A 22,052-nucleotide genomic window follows, 5' to 3' on the forward strand; every position below is an offset into this window, starting at 1 on the left:
AGAAGTATGTTGAAAATTGGCGCCAATGTGACATCATTAACCCACATTACAGTTCATATGAACTTCTACATCTACATCTACATTTATACTCCGCAAGCCACCCAACGGTGTGTGGCGCAGGGCACTTTACGTGCCACTGTCATTACCTCCCTTATCTGTTCCAGTCGCGTATGGTTCGCAGGAAGAACGACTGTCTGAAAGCCTCCGTGCGCGCTCGAATCTCTCTAATTTTACATTCGTGATCTCCTCGGGAGTTATAAGTAGGGGGAAGCAATATATTCGATACCTCATCCAGAAACGCACCCTCTCGAAACCTGGCGAGCAAGCTACACCGCGATGCAGAGCGCTTCTCTTGCAGAGTCTGCCACTTGAGTTTGCTAAACATCTCCGTAACGCTATCACGGTTACCAAATAACCCTGTGACGAAACGCACCGCTCTTCTTTGGATCTTCTCTATCTCCTCCGTCAACCCGATCTGGTACGGATCCCACACTGATGAGCAATACTCAAGTATAGGTCGAACGAGTGTTTTGTAAGCCACCTCCTTTGTTGATGGACTACATTTTCTAAGGACTCTCCCCTATGAATCTCAACCTGGTACCCGCCTTACCAACAATTAATTTTATGTGATCATTCCACTTCAAATCGTTCCGCACGCATACTCCCAGGTATTTTACAGAAGTAACTGCTACCAGTGTTTGTTCCGCTATTATATAATCATACAATAAAGGATGCTTCTATCTATGTATTCGCAATACATTACATTCATCTATTTTAAGGGTCAGTTGCCACTCCCTGCACCAAGTGCCTATCCGCTGCAGATCTTCCTGCATTTCGCAACAATTTTCTAATGCTGCAACTTCTATGTATACTACAGCATCATTCGCGAGAAGCCGCTGTGGCCTTTTTTCGCATATGTTGACACCTTGCTCTTTGAAGCACAGCCAAGCCCAAGGGTGACGTCGCAGAGCACCATGCGTTTGCAACATTGCAGAGCAGCACAGTAGGCACCTTTGAGACAAAATTCAAACTTTGCGTCGCAATGGGAGACAATTACCGGGTTTCGAAAAAATGATCCTTTTATTCTGTTGCACAGTGCGGTTACGGACATCTATGGAATTAAGATCGGCTAATGTGGCGGCCCATTCGAGGTGCCATAGGCTGCCTAACTGTTTGTCAAACCAATAGCGAATGAATGCAACCTTGTTGACGCCTTGGAAGACAAGAATGTTCACAGGAAACTCACGACGATCATGTAGAAGAGAAGGAGACATTTCGTCTCACAGAATGCTGAAATAAACATCTTGGTTCATACTGATGGTAACCTGAATGAATGGGTTCAAGCCATGGTACGAGAAAAGCCTCCAAAAGATTGCAGAATCACCTCCCGCCTGAACAACACCTCCACACACTGCGCAATAAACGCCTCAGTGGCCTTCGGTGTACTTGACGCCTTCTGTCATTTCAAAAGTAGCGAAACTGCGACTCGTTAGACCACACTACACGTGTACCATCAGTTACTCTCCGGTTTGTGTGTTTTTTGGACCACTGAAGACGTGCAACCTTATGTACAGCTGGAAACAAGACGTTCTGCGAGGTACCCGACTCGAAATGTCCATTGCATTCAATTCCGTTCTTAATGTTCCCTCGCAGACATGTTGACATGGACCTGCATTTAGTGACACCAGCAACTACCGTCGGGTTTGAAATCAATCGACACTGTCAAGGCGTAACACTCATCTCCGATTGGTTAAGATCTTTCTGCGACCACCGGTTCTCACCCCGGGTTACACAGCTGCGAGTAGCACACCATTCCCTGCAGACACACTGGGCAGTCCGCGTTGAAGCACGCTAACTTCAGCCACGATGTAGTGATGGGCACGTCCAAACGCGACAGCTCATTTCTGTCATTGTGTCACGCCTCCACGTCGTCCCATCTTACTGCGCTGATTCCACGTAACAAACACACTGTGTCACTGTCATAACTTATGTCAGCAATGGAGGGTCTCAGGACCGGCTGGTACCAGTTCTACACCATTCACAGTGACTCAAGGCAACCAGTGCCCTCTTTAGAGAGGTGATCAATGTTTTGTCCGACGAGCTTACGAGTGCTGCGTGCTACCTAAAACTGATTATTCACAGGTTTTCATTGCGTGCTTAGAACATGGTGTTCTTTTTTACTATTTATCACTGTGCGTACTAATGCGGTCACCCGAAGTGAATGCCACCATCTGACACACTGTTTCATTGCTTAGCTTTATCAGACATCACGGAGAGATTTAGGACCTAACTCATGACAGTGGAACGCAGTCTGGCTATAAGTAACTGCACCTCACTACTTCACCTGTTCTTATTGTCATTTAAATTAAATATCTTCCACTACATGTACTGTAACAGTCTAACAACAAACCAGCGTGTCTTAACGATCGCAGCTACAGGTACGGATTGGAGCAGCATGTACTGTACTAGCTAGAGCTATCGGCGCAAGCAAACGACGGCTGTTGATGGACGTACAATAGGTACGGTAGCTGAGCAGAATGCCTACGGCGCATGAGGTAGGCAGGGAGGAAACGGTCCTTCCCTTTGCTCCCTTCCCCTGCGCGTGGTCTGTATTATCGACATCCAAAGATATTGCCGTATCAGTAGACTTCATTATCATCCTTATTGTGTCTCATTGTTCGTGACTTATGGTTTCCCAGTTTCCTTTATTTTTTATTCATAACACCAGTGAGAAAGGGGAAAACAGTTGTGAAACTTGCATGCAGAGATGACATTCACATTATAAGCAAGCAACGGACCTGAAAACCCTATAAATGACCACGTTTTAACTGAATAACAGGAAACGTATATCGAGACGCAAACAATTAAATTCCGTAGTTGAACTGAGAGCGCCAGTATTATTAGTAAATTATTTATACAGCAGTTCCTGATACCATGTGCAAACAAAGAGAATTTGATTGATTTTTTTTTGGAAGTATCAGTGCACTCAAGAGGTGAGACGATTTAATATACACTGTCTGACAAAAATGTGAACCACCCAGAAGACGCGGTCGAATGTCAATGCAGCTTCGTACACATACACACCATCGGCGGATATGTACTCGTAAATGATTGAGTTGCAGTTCTCTGTGATTAGTAGAACGGCCCTCAGAGTGCAGTAGTATTGTTCGTGTTTGGTGTTGTTAACAGTCCTAGTAAGGCATACGAGGTGCGACAATAAAGTAATGAGCAATGAGATTGATGAGAAAAAATTGTTGCTTACCATTTTAGTCAAGTTTAGTGTTGTCTAGTTCAAAGTAGTTCCCTTCTGATTGCACACACTTTTTCCAGCGCTTCTGCCATTGATGGTATCATTTCTGGAACTCATCTTCTGTAATATCTTCCAAGACCCTCATCACAGCTTTCTGGACATCTTGTGTTGTTTGAAAATGGTATCCCTTGACCGCCGTTTTGACTCTTGGAAATAGAAAAAAGTCGCACAAAGCGATATCTGGTGAGTAAGGTAGTAACGGTAGTACTGAAATTTGTTTTGAGGTTAAAAATTGCTGTACTGACAGAGCAGTATGGGATGGCGCATTATCGTGATGCAGAATCCAATTATCAGCAATGTTGGCACGGACATGAAAAACTCTTTTACGAAGTCTTTCTAAAATTTCTTTGTAGTAATATTGGTTAACTGTTTGTCCAGGAGGCACCCACTCTTTATGAACAATTCCCTTGGAATCAAAGAAGCACACAACCATGCATTTCACTTTTAACTTTGACATGCGAGCTTTTTTTGGTCTTGGTGATCCCTTTGAGCACCATTGCGAACTTTGGCGTTTTGTCTCTGGATTGTACTGAAAAACCAACTTTCATCACCAGTGATAACACGGCTCAACAGTTCTGGATTGATTTCCGTTTGCTCTAACAAATCGGCTGCCGCATTTTTCCGTGTTTCTCGCTGTTGTGGTGTGAGATTTTTGGGGACCATTTTTGCACAATCTTTCTCATACTAAGATCTTCAGTTATTATTAGACGAACCGTTTATCGATTGATGTTCAGTTCTTCTGCAATCATTTTCACGGATAATCTTCGATCAGGTAGTACGAGTTCATGCACCCTGGCCAAGTTGACATCCGTCCGTGAGGTTGATGGTCCTCCACTGCGGTCATCATCTTCAACATTCGTTCTGCCTTCACTAAACATTTTATGCCAATGAAGAACTTGAGCTCTTGACATAACCTCCTCTCCAAAAGTCTTCTGAAGCTTACCGTAAGTTGTCGTCACGTTTTCACCCAATTTAATGCAAAAAGAAATGGCATACCGTTGCGCAATATTATGCGGTTCCATTTCCGTGACGAAAGACACAAACACGTGTTAACTTATTACAGCACAACTCATGACTGAGCAGTTGCATCGATGTGCCGCTTGGACTAGAAGCAGCTTATAGACCAAGGTCAAAGATATTGTGCCTACAAAAGCATGCAGATTTGCCACATCTTGCAAAGAAAATCAGTCTCATTACTTTATTGCCGCACCTCGTATAAGGGGCTTGAACTGTGTCAGATGTGGGGGGGGGGTTACTGTGGAGGACAAGGAGAAGCTGCGTATTCGTATGAGATGGCGTTACAAGCACCTGACAGAGTTTGAAAGGGGCCTCATTGTGGGTCACCATTTGTTCATATGGTCGAATTGTGGAATATACAAATGTGTGGGGCATGATAAGGGTCTGGTTGGGAACGTGGGGGGCAGGGATACCCGTCTCGTCAAGGCTCTGGTCGATCAGTCTGACCACAACACAGGACGGTCACCATATTCTGAACCAAGCACATTGTAACTCCTTCGTATGAGCCTGCCATCCGGAAACAAGTAATGAACTGCGTGCAACATTCTGAGTCACCCTGCACCATTGGCCAGAGGCTAGCACCAGCCGGAACACGTAGCTACTGTCCCTTTGGCTGTGGTTAACACCAGAATACGAACAGTTGCGTATGGAGTGATGCTGTGACCGAGAAGTGATCGGGAAGTATGGACTGCTGATGAATGGCGTCTCATTGGGTTCAGCGACGGATTGCGGCTCAACACTACCACGGATCGCCATTCTTCCAATGTTTTGGACAGGCACAGCAGTTTTACTCCTGGCGTCATGGTGCGGAGAGCCATCGGGCATGAGTTCAGGTCGCGGCCGGCAGTGATTGAGGGAACACTGATGACATAACGGTACGTCACGGACATCCTAAGTGCTCATGTGTTACCTTTCATGCGAAGAGAGTCGTGGTGCCATTTTTCAACAGAGCAATGCTGATCCACACATGGCACGTGTGTCAACGGACTGTCTACATGCAGGTGAGGTACTCCCATAGCCAGATCTATCGTCGATAGAACGTGTGTGGGAGCAGCTCTGCCGTCAACTCCGACCCAATGTCAGTCCAGGACATAAAGGACCAGTTACAACAGTTCTGGCCTAGACTGCGTCGCTAGAGGAAATAACGGCTTTTGGACACCTTTCGCAACCGAATTAGTGCATCATGCAGACCAGAGCGGGTGCACCACACTGATAAGCGATCTCATACTGCCAAGTTCTTTGTGAAATTGCCTCGCTGCTATAATCACTGAAATAACACCACATATCTTCTCTCTCAACCCGTGAAGTTCCGTTTCATTTCCTCCTCCACTTTTGGGTGCTTCGCTTTTTTTCTCAGGCAGTATATTTATCTCGCTCGAATCCCTTCAAGTCAGTCACAGTTACAATGGTGTGGTATTTATTTCAAGAAAAAGTTTTGAGATCGGCGCGTGCTATTCCGTTCAGAGTACGACCCAATGCACATTACAGTCTATACCGCATTCCTGTCGCGCACATTCTCCTCAGCTGCGGACGGTACCTGCATCGGGTTGCGATGGCGGCAGTGGAGGCAGTGGCGGTGGCGGCGGGGGCGGTGGAGCTGGGGCAGGCACTGGAGGCCGTCCGTAGTCGTGGTCGTGGCGGTCGTGGCCGTAGCCGCCGCCGACGTCCACTGGGCATTCGCGCGAGTAAATGTCGTAGTCGCGGTCCGGCACCAGCGCCGTGTACGGGTCGATGCGGCGCAGCTCCACGTCGCTCAACATGCAGCGGCTCTGGGGCACCCGCGCCTCCACGCTGTACCTGTGCGCACATCCAAATCAAATGCCTCTGAGCACCATGGGACTTAACATCTCAGGTCATCAGTCCCCTAGAACTTAGAACTACTTAAACCTAACTAACCTAAGGACATCACACACATGCATGCCCCAGACAGGATTCGAACCTGCGACCGTACTGGTCGCGCGGTTCCGCACTGAATTGCCTAGAACTGCTCGGCCACAACGGCCGGCCGCACACCCCAGTCACACGCACTGGAACATATTGACACGGGAGATCGTGACTGACTGACTACTTTCTTTTATTTTCTTATGAAAACAATAACAAAGTACTTCACAACGCTGCAACGCTTTCTGACAACCAGTGGTCATCATCAAACTAAAAGCATATGATGGAAGTGGTGACGTGACGTTCCCATCGCGATATCAGCATATGTATGTAACTGAAGTGTATAACTTACTAACGACCCGCTCCGGCTACGCACGGACAGCGCTAAATATACAGGGTGGTCCATTGATAGCTTCGGGCCAAATATCTCACGAAATAAGCATCAAACTAAACTCGTCTAGTTTGAAGGGGGAAACCAGATGGCGCTATGGTTGTCACGCTAGATGGCGCTGCCATAGGTGAAACCGATATCAACTGCGTTTTTTAAAAATAGGAACCCCCATTCTTTATTACATATTCATGTAGTACGTAAAAAAATATGAATGTTTTAGTTGGACCACTTTTTTCGCTTTGTGATAGATGGCGCTGTAATAGTCACAAACGTATAAGTATGTGGTTGTTGTTGTTGTGGTCCTCAGTCCAGAGACTGGTTTGATGCAGCACTCCATGCTACTCTATCCTGTGCAAGCCTCTTCATCTCCCAGTAACTACTGCGACCCACAACCTTCTGAATCTGCTTAGTGTATTCATCTCTTGGTCTCCCTCTACGATTTATACCCTCCACGCTGTCCTCCGATACTAAATTGGTGATCCCTTGATGCCTCAGAACATATCCTACCAACCGATCCCTTCTTCTAGTCAAGTTGTGCCACAAACTTCTCTTCTCCCCAATCCTATTCAACACCTCCTCATTAGTTATGTGATCTACCCATCTAATCTTCAGCATTCTTCTGTAGCACCAAATTTCAAAAGCTTATATTCTCTTCTTGTCCAAACTATTTATCGTCCATGTTTCACTTCCATACATGCTACTCTCCATACAAATACTTTCAGAAACAACTTCCTGACACTTAAATCTAGCCGGCCACGGTGGCCGAGCGGTTCTAGGCGCTACAGTCTGGAACCGCGCGACCGCTGCGGTCGCAGGTTCGAATCCTGCCTCGCGCATGGAAGTGTGTGATGTCCTTAGGTTAGTTAGGTTTACGTTGTTCTAAGTTCTAGGGGACTGATGACCTCAGAAGTTAAGTCCCATAGTGCTCAGAGCCATTCGAACTTAAATCTACACTCGATGTTAACATATTTCTCTTCTTCAGAAACGCCTTCCTTGCCGTTGCCAGTCTACATTTTATATCCTCTCTACATCGACCACCATCAGTTATTTTGCTCCCCAAATAGCAAAACTCCTTTACTACCTTAAGTGTCTCATTTCCTAATGTAATTCCGTGAGCATCTCCCGACTTAATTAGACTACATTCGATTATCCTCGTTTTGCTTTTGTTGATGTTCATCTTATATCCTCCTTTCAAGACACTATCCATTTCGTTCAACTGCTCTTCCAAGTCCTTTGCTGTCTCTGACAGAATTACAATGTCGTCGGCGAACTTCAAAGTTTTTATTTCTTCTCCAGGGATTTTAATACCTACTCCAAATTTTTCTTTTGTTTCCTTCACTGCTTGCTCAATATACAGTTTGAATAACATCGGGGAGAGGCTACAACCCTGTCTCACTCCCTTCCCAACCACTGCTTCCGTTTCGTAACATTCCGCCAGTGCGGAAGGTATTTGATTCGTGATACATTACCCGTGTTGAAATTGACCGTTTACCAATTGCTGAAAAGGTTGATATCGTGTTGTTGTATGGCTATTGTGATCAAAATGCCCAACGGGCGTGTGCTATGTATGCTGCTCGGTATCCTGGACGACATCATCCAAGTGTCTGGACCGTTCGCCGGATAGTTACGTTATTTAAGGAAACAGGAAGTGTTCAGCCACATGTGAAATGTCAACCACGACCTGCAACAAATGATGATGCCCAAGTACGTGTTTTAGCTGCTGTCGCGGCTAATCCGCACATCAGTAGCAGACAAACTGCGCCAGAATCGGGAATCTCAAAAACGTCGGTGTTGAGAATGCTACAGCAACACCGATTGCACCCGTACCATATTTCTATGCACCAGGAATTGCATGGCGACGACTTTGAACGTCGTGTAGAGTTATGCCACTGGCACAAGAGAAATTACAGGACGATGACAGATCTTTTGCACGCGTTCCATTTAGCGACGAATTGTCATTCACCAACAGCGGTAACATAAACCGGCATAATACGCACTATTGGGCAACGGAAAATCCACGATGGCTGCGACAAGTGGAATATCAGCGACCTTGATGGATAATTGGCCCCCATTTTATCGATGGCAATCTAAGTTGTGCAATGTATTCTGATTTGCTACGTTATGTTCTACCGATGTTATTACAAGATGTTTCACTGCATGACAGAATGGCGATGTACTTCCAACATGATGGATGTCCGGCACATTGCTCGCGTGCGGTTGAAGCGGTATTGAATAGCATATTTCATGACAGGTGGATTGGTCGTCGAAGCACCGGCCCGCACGTTTACCGGATCTGATGTCCGCGCATTTCTTTCTTTGGGAAAGCTGAAGGATAATTGCTATCGTGATCTACCGACAACGCCTGGCAACATGCGTCAGCACATTGTCAATGCATGTGCCAACATTACGGATGGCGAACTACTCGCTGTTGAGAGGAATGTCGTTACTCGTATTGCCAAATGCATTGAGGTTGACGGACATCATTTTGAGCATTTATTGCATTAATGTGGTATTTACAGGTAATCACGCTGTAACAGCATGCGTTCTCAGAAATGATAAGTTCACAAAAGTATCACATTGGAACAACGGAAAGCCGGCCGAAGTGGCCGTGCGGTTAAAGGCGCTGCAGTCTGGAGCCGCAAGACCGCTACGGTCGCAGGTTCGAATCCTGCCTCGGGCATGGATGTTTGTGATGTCCTTAGGTTGGTTAGGTTTAACTAGTTCTAAGTTCTAGGGGACTAATGACCTCAGCAGTTGAGTCCCATAGTGCTCAGAGCCATTTGAACCATTTTGAACAACGGAAATAAAATGTTCAAACGTACCTACGTTCTGTATTTTAATTTAAAAAACCTACCTGTTACCAACTGTTCGTCTAAAATTGTGAGCCATATGTTTGTGACTATTACAGCGCCATCTATCACAAAGCGAAAAAAGTGGTCCACCAAAACATTCATATTTCTTTACGTACTACACGAATATGTAATAAAAAATTGAGGTTTCTATTTTAAAAACCGCAGTTGATATCCGTTTGACCTATGGCAGCGCCATGTAACGGGCCAACCATAGCGCCATCTGGTTTCCGCCTTCAAGCTAGACAAGTTTCGTCTTTGTAGTTTTTTCGTTTGACGCTTATTTCGTGAGATATTTGGCCCGGTCACTATCAACGGACCACCCTGTATACGGCCGCGTGACTAAAAGTCATGGGATAGCGACATGAACATATACAAATGGCGGTAGTACAGCGTACGCAAGTTTTAAAACGGCAGAGTATTCGGGAAGCTGTCATTTATACTCAGGTGATTCATGTGAAATGGCTTTCGACGTGATTATGACGACATGAACGAAATTAACAGACTTTGAACGAGGAATGCTAGTTGGAGCTACATGCATGGAAGATTCCATTTCGGAAATCGTTAGGGAATTTAATATTCCGAGGTCCGCAATGTGAAGTGTGTGCCGAGAACACCAAATTTCAGGCATTGTCTCTCACGACGGACGACGCACTGGGAGACGGCCTTCACTTAACGACCGAGAGCAGCGGCGTTTTCAGTGCTAACAGACAAGCAAAACTGCGTGAAATAACCACAGAGATCAATGTGGGACGTACGATGAACGTATCCGTTAAGACAATGCGGCGATATTTGGCGTTAATGGGCTATGGCAGCAGAAGTTCGACGTGAGTGCCTTTGCTAACAGTACCACATCACCTGCAGCGCCCCTCTAGGGCTCGTGACCATATCGATTGGACCTCTGACTGTAAGGTGTCAGGCAAATCCAACACCTTCCATGAAAACCCTGACATGATAGCAAATCCGGCAGTATGTCACATAGCTCCGAATAAATCCTGGCATTAAATTAACCAAAGTAATACGATCAACGAGTGAGGAAATGGAATACCATGGACTAACACAAGAACGCCTAAATGCATGTCATACCTTCCCACCGTGAAACAGACGCAGTTCCTAGGGGAGAAACGAGAACAGAAGCCGAGAGCAGAGTCGTGTAGGCTAGGAGGCCCTACGATAAGGGACGGACACCCATGTCACCAGCCGACCGCCAAGACCACCCCCCAGCCCATCTTAAAAGATAGAGCCCTCCAGAAGAACAGTATAGATCTTACGATAACACTAAAACGTCCACACCAGCTGCAAGTTTTAGCGTGAGACTATACGCGTCTCTGTTACGTTGCAAACATTAAAAACATTGCCCCACCACGAAAAGTATAACGTTTCTCATTGGATAGACAGAATTTTTGTAGGCAGAGCTTAAAGTTAACATTGAGACACTGATTGGTCAGTTGAAAACACAGCCAGATACCTTTTCTTAAACCAACTTCGGCAAAATTGTAGTAAGGAGTGGTTAGTGAGAGTTGCTTCTGAGACAGCGAGGTGTGTGGAGCTGCGCCGCCCGCCGCCCCCTGACGCTGACTAACCACCGACAAGGTAATGAACGCACGCGATGCCGCATGAGAGCGCGTAAGGCTTCACTCATAACTGCAGATGCCTCATCTGTTACACCCCCTTTTTATGTAATACTAGTGTCGATCGTCAATTAAACTTCGTGGTATTCACATTTGCTATTAGAAGTTAAAATCTGAAACGCGATGATTTTTCTGTTATATAATTATTGAGAAGCTACATCAGCCACTGTAATTTGCAACAAGTTAGATAAGTAATTATAGATAATTGAGGTTCACTGTAGACCATTTTGATGGTTTTCTCTTTTATGAAATTTAAACCTAGATTATAGATGTGATATGGCATAGGTCATCCTTCGATCCATTATAGAACTTGGAAACCCATTCAGGGATAATTCGTTCACATTTTTCTTGAACGCAGTTTGTTTTTATCATCCTGAATTAAAATATTTCCTTTTATCAATAGTGCAACTCATAAACAATGTTTTGTGAGTAGAATAAAAATTCCAATGGTAAACTTAACTGCTTTTTCGACCTCATTTTACCAGCTAACTAAAAATAGGAAAGCCTTGAACCCCTTCCACTAAATTTAGTTAGTATTAAGATTCTTTTACAGGGAGTGCAGTGGAGCTGACGCTGAAATCATTAAGTATTTGATTATATCATCGCTAGTCTCACTGAACTCTTCTGAACTCTACATGTCATGTGTGGTCTGGCGTCTCCTTACCAGCAACAGGTCCCAGGTTCAAACTAGTCAATTCCCTAAAAAAACACGCTCAGAGCGTCGTTGCGCGAAAGTGGTAGGGAGACACGACTTAGAACAAACAGACACCACGCAGAATGTTAGAAGACGACAGAAAAACTATGGCCTGGTCAGATGAGTCCCGATGTCAGTTGGTAAGAGGTTATGGTAGGGTTCGAGTGTGATCCAGACCCCACGAAGGCATGGAACCAAGTTGTCAACAAGGCACTGTGCAAGTTGCTGGTGGCTCCATAATTGTGTGGACTGTGTTCACACGCAATGAACTGATCATTGACTGGAAATGGTCATGTTCGGCTACTTGGAGGCCATCTGCTGCCTTCATGGATGACAATGCGCCACGTCAGTTGGCCACAGTTGTTCGCGATTGGTTTGAAGAACATTCGGTACAGTTCGAGCGTTTGGTATGGTCAACCACATGGCCCGACATGAATCCCATCAAACATTTATGGGAAGTAATCGACAGGTCGGTTCGTGCACAAAACCCTGCACCAGCGACACTTTCGCAGCTATGGACAGGTACAGATGCAGCATGGCTCATTATTTCTGCAGGGGCCTTCCAACGACTTGCTGAGTCCATGGCACGTCGAGTCGCTGCGCTACGCAGGCAAAAAGAGGTCCGACACGATATTAGGAGGAATTCCATGAGTTTTGTCGCCTCAGTGTAACACACACTGATTTACAAAAACTTTCGTTGTGAATCGGTCTATTAGTGAAAACCGTTTCAAAATCCCTACAGTAGGTCCTGAGATTAGTCTTCAAATACAGATAGAAACACGTGGCGAAGGCTTTAATTTGTAGCATGTATAGATGTTGACAACGCAACGCCAACGTTATGGTACCACTTCCGGCATGTGACTTTAGTCTGATGATGACCACTAGGTCGTAGAAATTGTTTACTGCATTGTGGCCAGAAAAAGTAAAATACGTAAATAAATAAATAATAAGAGAGCCACACGCTTCTTCGCACAGTGGGCCAGCCGGGACAGTTTACATTAGTCACGCTAAAAATGGCGGGTTGCATCGATCACCACAGAATGCGCCATCTCAATAACAGGAAAAGATATCAGCGGTGTGCATACGTACCTAATATGTTCCAAAACTCCGCACATAAAAATGGGATTTCACGGTGCTCTATTGGTGGCAAAATGGTAGGGTCAAGTGTTTTGGATAGCCCTTGGATTAGGGACCATTTGTATAGCCAACAGAAGATCGCCTTAATCTCACTATCCTACAGTACAGGGACAAAGTATAAATATTACTCACTCCCTCCTGGTTAGGTAAATGAAGCAAATGGGTTGGTTCTTCTTGCATTTGATGTGGTCTGTTGTGGGCTTAATGGGACTTATGCAGGCACCATTTGTTCATGGGTGGTTCCTCGGAAAACAGCAAAAAATGGATTTATTACTACATTTTCGCCGTCGTCAGCGGAGGATTCCAAGACGACTGTTCGCACCAAATGGCTGGAATTTTTGAGATATATTCTTAGATCCCAATCTCGAACAACCGTGAAAACTTTGTTCATATCTTTGCCCGTTTCCAAGGTTCAAAGTTACCCTACTTCTACACGTAAAATCCGGTATGAAGCGAAATATAAATAATAAATAACTGCAGCAAACTGGTTAAATTTTATCGGTATATTCTCTAGGTGTTAATCTAGAAGAGCCATTTCCTCGTTTTCAAAAATCTGTATTCACTATCGAGAAATACCTCAAAAACTTGTTTTTTGGGGTACCAAAACCCAGTCGCGGATTCCGAGAGAGCTATGCAAACCAAATGGCTGCAATTTTGATGATCTCGATCTGGATCAATATTGAAAATTTTCTTTGTATCTTTATCTGGTTCCGAGATACAGAGGTTCGGAGTTACTGTACTTGTACACGTAAAAAATGGTTCAAATGGCTCTGAGCACTATGGGACTTACCATCTGAGGTCATCAGTCCCCTACACTTAGAACTACTTAAACTTAACTAATCGAAGGACATCACACACATCCACGCCCGAGGCAGGATTCGAACTTGCGACCGTAGCAGCAGCGTGGTTCCGAACTGAAGTGCCTAGAACCCCTCGGCCACAACGACCGGCTGTACACGTAAAATACGCACGTAAAATGTGGTGTGAGGCGAAGAAGTAGTTTCTAAAGTGACGCAGCACGTAGAAATATGCTGTAATGTGTCTCCGTTGTCATATGGAACCGCGTGTTGAAGTACTGAATCACATGCAAATTTTGTTTGTCCGTAACATCCAGTCTGAAGCGCAAAACTACTTTTGCTTTACTTCAATTTCACATAAGTAGACTACCTAAATCTTACTGACTGATGCATTTCTGTTCGTGAGTTACATTCCCGGCTGCAATAGAAGGGTACCAGCGGAGAAATGCTCCTATTGGAGCACAATAAATGAGAATATTTTTCTGTTTATTTAAGAGACTGACTGAAAAATGGGGTAGCAGCTGTCTCATTCTACTTTCCGCAGCATGGTTCAAAATTTTCCCAAAAATTTTGGCATGCGAATATATTCGCGTTTTTTTATGCAAAGAGAGAGGAAGACAACCTCAGTGACAAAGAAACGGAAAAGTAATAAATATTGGAAGACATTAGACAGTGGTTGTGTTATAAGTCACAGTTAGGGGAGCTTGTGGGAGTTTGAGGTGAGTTGCATTTTTAAAAAAGGCACTAATTAATATGTTCTCGTGCCAAAATTTTTGGGAAAATTTTTAAATGTGCTGAGGAAGGTACAGCCAGGCAGCAGGCACTCCACTTTTCAGTCATAGTCTTTTAAATGAACTGGAACATACTCGAATTTTTTGTGCTCCGATATGACGACTTTTCCGCTGGTATAATGATGCATGCTTGTGAATGTTGAGATCTCTCTCAGATGTTCACTTAGACTCAATGGGAACTGATAGAAAGGCAATGAGGACCTAACTACGAATGAATCGGAACGATAATTTTTTCGCTCATGCATTGTTCTGAAATTAAAAATTTCTCTTTTTATGATACCATTTACGCAACTTAAGTCCAGTAAGTGTGTTGTGTTGTACAACACATTCGAGACCCATCGATCAAATAAATCAGTCAAAAATTGTGCCATACGCGTCCGAGCATTGTCCTGCAGGCTGTGTTCCAAAAACAAACAGCTTAGCGAGAGAAGCTCGGACACTTCCTACAGAACTCGTCCATTATTTTGCAGGACAATGTTCGGGTGCAGTCGGTGCGAGTTGTGACTGATTTGTTTGTTCGATGGGTCTGGAAAGAGCTGTCCTACCCGCCACACTCCCCTAACGTAAGCCCCTGTGACTTCAACTTGATTCCTAAGATGAACGAAGCACTTCGTAGGATTCGCTTCAGAACTGTTACAGTGTCGTCGGGCAATAACCGCTCTATTCGAATTGTCACACAACTGGCGCTGCTAAGGATATCCTACGACTTCACATCATTGACTACTCTGAAGGACAGTAAAACTTTGAAACATGTTCCTATTTCGTTTAATTTCTAAATAAATAGTTGCCACTATCGAAGTTTCAACCCCCGTACACAAATGCAGGGAAAATTTAATATTCAAGCTGCACCGTTTACCAAAAAGATGGTACAGTTAGACATTAGTGGGTAATCGGACGACCAACGGAACTATGTAAACAAGTCGCACAGTGATGAACATGAAACCGGAGGCGTTTATAAATATTAGAGAAATACGTAAAAAGACAGCCACCACAGAATTTCTATTCATGTCATGTCATGTCATGTGAAACGGCGATTCACCTACGCTCTTGACGTTACAGCATTGGAACATCGTGTATTGGAAAGTGTAGCTTCGTTAGATGAGTCGCGTACAGATTTTTCAACGTTTCGAACTGAGGGTCGGACTTGACTGCGATGTCGACACGTTGGTGGTTGCGTATAAATAACTCGCCTGATTGAACATTGGACAAAAAAAAGTTATTGTGGTAAGGTCTTATGGGACAAAACTGCTGAGGTCATCGGTTCCTAAGCTTACACAGTACTTAATCTAACTTAAACTAACTTAGGCTAAGGATGACACACACACCCATGCCCGACGGAGACTCGAACCTCCGACGAAGGGACCCGTGCGGACCGTGACAAGACGCCATAGACCGCGCGGCTACCCCGCGCGGCGAACACTGGACAGAACCAGGAATTTTGCACTAAATTGTAATTGTGTAATAGGTAGTAATTCCAGTGTTACTTATAGAACACTGCAGTACACACACAATGTAGCTATCCCCCTCGGTACCTATACCCTCTTCCTCCCTCCTCTCCACACTTAACGCAGTAGGATCGTATGCAGTTATTAAAAGAAATATTTCTTATCCAGACAAAAATTGCCTCTTCAGCATCATTATCAGTCATCCTGTAACATTACATACCTTTTAGTTTTAGAAAAACAAACGCGATAATAAATAAAAAAGGAAAGGGATTAAACTTACAAGAACATCCTATTATAAGGGGTTTATTTCCGGGACTTATGTGAAATGGAATTACGTACTGTGTTGTCTCCTGTAGCAAACTATCTCTGGAAGTTATCCGAGTTTCCACCATATGTATCATCGTACCTGTCCTCCCAGCCGGCCGGGGTGGCCGAGCGGTTCTAGGCGCTACAGTCTGGAACCGCGCGACCGCTACGGTCGCAGGTTCGAATCCTGCCTCGGCATGGATGTGTGTGATGTCCTTAAATTAGTTTGTCATCACAGTACACACATTCGTGTTGAACTATGTCTGATGAACGAATAGTAGGTGAAGAACAGGACTTAATGATACAAACGGGAGCCAGTATGGAACACTGTTGTTTCTTGTTACAAGATCATTGTGACGAAAGTTTTTCCGAGCTTGATATCCGTCTAGGGAGCAAAGTATCAACGAAAACAGTGCTACGGGGGCTATAAAAATAGAAGTTCCATAGTTGAGGCGCCAGAGCCAAACTTCTTGCAAGCAACCTGAATTCCAGGATAGTGCGTCTTTAAAGACAATGTTATTGCTACTCAGATGTCCACTATTGGTCTTATAATCACAAGGATGAAACAGAACGTCTTTCCCGATCTCCCCAGTTGCCAGAATCGAATATTTATCGAGGCATTGTGGTCTGTATTGAAAAATATGCTCACATAGCTGCAACAGAAATATATTTTTCTACAATTTTGTGGGAATCTTCCTCAGTATTGTCGACCGAGGTACCCACACAGAAAATTTTATTGTGTTTCGAGAAGAGTCTACTGTTTTTTCAAGAAAATATCTACTGTTTTCATGAAGAATGTGTCTTTTTTCAAGATATTTCAAATGCTTTTTTAAGAATGAACTTAATTATATTTTACTTCAAGAAAAGTAATTACATTGTCCTCCAACAGAAGAGGTTATTTCATTCGTGTACACGAGAAAGTTATTTATTTATTTTTCAGGAAGAAGCACATCTGCTTTTAAGAAGAAGTTTTGGTTTTCAGAAGACTTACTTCAGTAGTGCGAAAGACGCTTCAGGACAAACTTTATGACGAATATATCATTACAAACTACAAACCTGAGGCGATTGAGGTATTATTTATTATGTGCGTAAGGTGGACCGGAAAGGGTAGAAGAAGGTCCTATTGGTAAATTAAAAAAGGCATGTATATGCCTGAGTGTGGTTTTTAGGCGGTTTTCAAGACTCGTTTGCGCAAATGCTGGGACAGCTTCCAGTCGCTGCTTGAGAATATACCATACGGAAACAATGAAAGTACGATAACACACAAAACGAAGATTACACAGTTTTCAAAAAAATGGCTCTGAGCACTATGGGACTCAACTGCTGAGGTCATTAGTCCCCTAGAACTTAGAACTAGTTAAACCTAACTAACCTAAGGACATCACAAACATCCATGCCCGAGGCAGGATTCGAACCTGCGACCGTAGCGGTCTTGCGGTCCCAGACTGCAGCGCCTTTACACAGTTTTAATTTGCCGCTAAGTTGCAAGACAGCACACACTTCGCTGAAGAGAGAAAGTTTCGTTCTGGCAAGTTTACAGGATTCACAGACAGACGGCGCATATGACTTCCCTCCCTTTGGTTAACTAACGATTGTCGCGTAAGGAATGGGATCCGGATTCAGAGTTAAAGTTAAATTAATTTGCCAGATCGCGAAAATATGACCACGCACAACGAGGAAACGCTAGGAAGGAAAGAAATTTCGGAAAACCACAGGAAATCTGAGTCTTGTTTTCGTGACAAGGACTTTAATCCCATTTTTCAAGAGACGAGTTGATTGCCACATTCGCTGCTTTATACCCCTTGGAAATGTCCGCAGCTCGTGGTCTAGGGGTTAGCGTTGTTGCCTCTGGATCACGGGGTCCCGAGTTCGATTCCCGGCCGGGTTGGGGATTTTCTCCGCCGGGGGACTGGGTGTTTGTGTCGTCCTCATCATTTCATCATCATTCGTGAGAATGGCTAGATTGGATTGTGTAAAAATTACACTGTGTAAAAATCGGGACTTTGCACGGGCTCTGATGACCACGCATTTGAGTGCCCAACAAACCAAACATTATCATCACCCCTTGGTAATTGAGGCAGAGTACTGTGTTCATCAGTAAACAGCCATACATAGAGAGGGTTCCACTCGGCACGACCAGCCTCCAGAGAGGGGCAACATAGTTCTGGTTACGCGCCATACAGGGCGCACACAACTCGGACTATGTTATGCTTTCGCCTTACGTCACCCATATAGTTCCGGGGCACACGTGAAATACGGGCCCCCTCAACGAACCTGTGACGTCACACTAATTAGATTACCCGCCAATCTTCGTAAACGAGCGGCTCCATGTAGGGTCCACGGGAAAACAGTACGTCAGTGGAACGGTACCCACTATAGATTTTAACCTTTTCGTCTGCTATCGAGACCCTGGATGCATTTAAAAGTGCAGTTAATAATTATTAAACTCGTCTGCAGTAGTTACTCACTCTCCGCCGGAGTCGGCCAATGGCAATCGTTAGACCTGTAGCCGGCCTGTGTGGCCGTGCGGTTCTAGGCGCTTCAGTCTGGAACCGCGTGACCGCTACGGTCGCAGGTTCGAATCCTGCCTCGGGCATGGATGTGTGTGATGTCCTTAGGTTAGTTAGGTTTAATTAGTTCTAAGTTCTAGGGGACTGATGACCATAGATGTTAAGTCCCATAGTGCTCAGAGCCATTTGAACCATTCGTTAGACCTGTAGTATCACGGGCTGTGAACGTCCATTGGTCAAACACAGATATAAGCAGACGAACTGTTTCACTACACCGGTATCACCATAACAGTTACTTCGACAGTATCAACACCGTGTATCAAGACAAAATTAGGATCTACATCTACATCTACATCCATACTCCGCAAGCCACCCAACGGTGTGTGGCGGAGGGCACTTTACGTGCCACTGTCATTACCTCCCTTTCTGTGCCAGTCGCGTATGGTTCGCGGGAAGAACGACTGTCTGAAAGCCTCAGTGCGCGCTCTAATCTCTCTGATTTTACATTCGTGATCTCCTCGGGAGGTATAAGTAGGGGGAAGCAATATATTTGACACCTCATCCAGAAACGCACCCTCTCGAAACCTGGCGAGCAAGCTACACCGCGATGCAGAGCGCTTCTCTTGCATAGTCTGCCACTTGAGTTTATTAAACATCTCCGTAACGCTATCACGGTTACCAAATAACCCTGTGACGAAACGCGCCGCTCTTCTTTGGATCTTCTCTACCTCCTCCGTCAACCCGATCTGGTACGGATCCCACACTGATGAGCAATACTCAAGTATAGGTCGAACGCGTGTTTTGTAAGCCACCTCCTTTGTTGATGGACTACATTTTCTAAGCACTCTCCCAATGAATCTCAACCTGGTACCCGCCTTACCAACAATTAATTTTATATGATCATTCCACTTCAAATCGTTCCGCACGCATACTCCCAGATATTTTACAGAAGTAACTGCTACCAGTGTTTGTTCCGCTATCATATAATCATACAATAAAGGATCCTTCTTTCTATGTATTCGCAATACATTACATTTGTCTATGTTAAGGGACAATTGCCACTCCCTGCACCAAGTGCCTATCCGCTGCAGATCTTCCTGCATTTCGCTACAATTTTCTAATGCTGCAACTTCTCTGTATACTACAGCATCATCCGCGAAAAGCCGCATGGAACTTCCGACACTATCTACTAGATTATTTATATATATTGTGAAAAGCAATGGTCCCATAACACTCCCCTGTGGCACGCCAGAGGTTACTGTATACACTCGCCACCCAGAAGAGCCCAACTGGAAATCCTACAAGTTATATTAATCATCGGTCATTGGATTCAGGATTAGATCAGCGTTCAAACACTGATCACTGCAAAGAACTCTGATCTACACTGCCACGCTCTCTCTTCACACTCAATTAACGTGAGGTATAATTTACTTTAATAAATTATTATTGCTAATCTGTGTTGCCATAATTTCTGCTATATGGGCTCTGAGTACTATGGGACTTAACTTCTGAGGTCATCAGTCCCCTAGAACTTAGAACTACTTAAACCTAACTAACCTAAGGACATCACACACATCCATGCCCGAGGGAGGATTCGAACCTGCGACCGTAGCGGTAGCGCGCTTCCAGACTGTAGCGCCTAGAACCGCTCGGACAATTTCTGCTGTAGTTTGCCTAAACATATTTGGACCTGTGATGAGGCTTTATAGTAGCTGCGTGCAAGCAAGCACCTCATAACAGTAACTGCTTTCCGCGATAGGGTGTTCTCTTCCTGCGACATTTTTGTTGGACGCTAAGAGTATTTAATGAATACAACTCAGATCATATGCTCACTTGGACAAGCGTGCGGAAGGACTTTATCCGTGGATTAGTTGCAGGAACATTCCAGGAACAGGGCTGACTAAAGGATATAAATCCAGGTATTCGCCTCAGTTAACCGAAGAAAAATACAGTTAAGGATGTCCAGATGTTGGTTTCCGTATCCTCCATCTGAAGTACGAATCTACTTTCTTAAAGACCGTGCCAATCCATTTGGTAACTGGAAAATGAAGGAAGGAAATTAGGGTTTAATGTTCAGTCGGCAACGGGATCTCTGGAGATAGTACTCACGATCTGGTTGGTGAAGGATGGAGGATAAAATTTGCCGTGTCTTTTTCAAAGGATAAATCTAAATGTGGATGGCTGGACGGCAATTACAACTGGCGTCCACTCGAATGTAACTCCAGTGTCTTACCACTGCACCATATCACTCTGTTCGGTGAACTGAAGCAGAGAACCCAAAGCAAGTGTCATTAGTAGCAGCCGATAGCATGCAGCGGTGCTGACCTGTAGCTGAATGAAAGACAGGGGAAACGTTGCTCGACGAGGCAGGCCTGCTCGCAGGCGATCAGCGAACCCTCCAGCTGAGTCAGCACCACCGACCGGTCCAGCCGGAAGCCGACGCGCGCTCGGACGAAGCAACCTGCACACACAATCGAAAGTCTCACGTATGGTTAGGTACTGCATCAAAGGGATAATCCTGCAATGACACCGAATGTTTATAACATTTCAGCAACAAACTCCTGGCTTCTCAATACGTCACAGAATCATTAGAAGAAACATGTCCTGCCAAAAAGGTATTTTATATTAAGAATATTTGCAAGAAAAAGTTTTCAGTGTAAAAAGTAATGGAACATCTCAAATATGATACAGGTCCAAGAAGTTTGAGAAAATGTGAAAAGTTAATTTTTTTCTGTATAGTCGAGGAAGAAAGGTCAGCTCCCGCTTACCCCGTGATATGGGCAACGTACGGCGCGCGAATTCACTATGACTATGTCTACATCTACATCTACATCCATACTCCGCAAGCCACCTGACGGTGTGTGGCGGAGGGTACCTATATCGGTTCTCCCTTCTATTCCAGTCTCGTATTGTTCGTGGAAAGAAGGATTATCGGTATGCCTCTGTGTGGGCTCTAATCTGTCTGATTTTATCCTCATGGTCTCTTCGCGAGATATACGTAGGAGGGAGCAATATACTGATTGACTCCTCGGTGAAGGTATGTTCTCGAAGCTTCAACAAAAGCCCGTACCGAGCTACTGAGCGTCTCTCCTGCAGAGTCTTCCACTGGAGTTTATCTACCATCTCCGTAACGCTTTCGCGATTACTAAATGATCCTGTAACGAAGCGCGCTGCTCTCCGTTGGATCTTCTCTATCTCTTCTATCAACCCTATCTGGTACGGATCCCACACTGCTGAGCAGTATTCAAGCAGTGGGCGAACAAGCGTATTGTAACCTACTTCCTTTATTTTCG

At 44.7% G+C, this 22,052-nt stretch overlaps 1 protein-coding gene across 2 annotated transcripts in view; it reads right to left on the reverse strand.

Annotated features, from left to right (window-relative positions):
• Positions 1–22,052, reverse strand: part of LOC126249749 (uncharacterized) — a 535,036-nt gene that overhangs the window by 111,959 nt on the left and 401,025 nt on the right. For both annotated transcript variants that reach the window (XM_049951429.1, XM_049951430.1), the window contains 2 exons: positions 21,085–21,220; positions 5,865–6,124 (listed from right to left, as the gene is read on the reverse strand). In XM_049951429.1, the coding sequence (XP_049807386.1) occupies positions 5,865–6,124; positions 21,085–21,220 (396 nt within the window). The remainder of the gene's footprint in view (positions 1–5,864; positions 6,125–21,084; positions 21,221–22,052) is intronic.

Source organism: Schistocerca nitens, chromosome 3, assembly GCF_023898315.1.
Source record: "Schistocerca nitens isolate TAMUIC-IGC-003100 chromosome 3, iqSchNite1.1, whole genome shotgun sequence".
NCBI lineage: Eukaryota > Metazoa > Arthropoda > Insecta > Orthoptera > Acrididae > Schistocerca > Schistocerca nitens.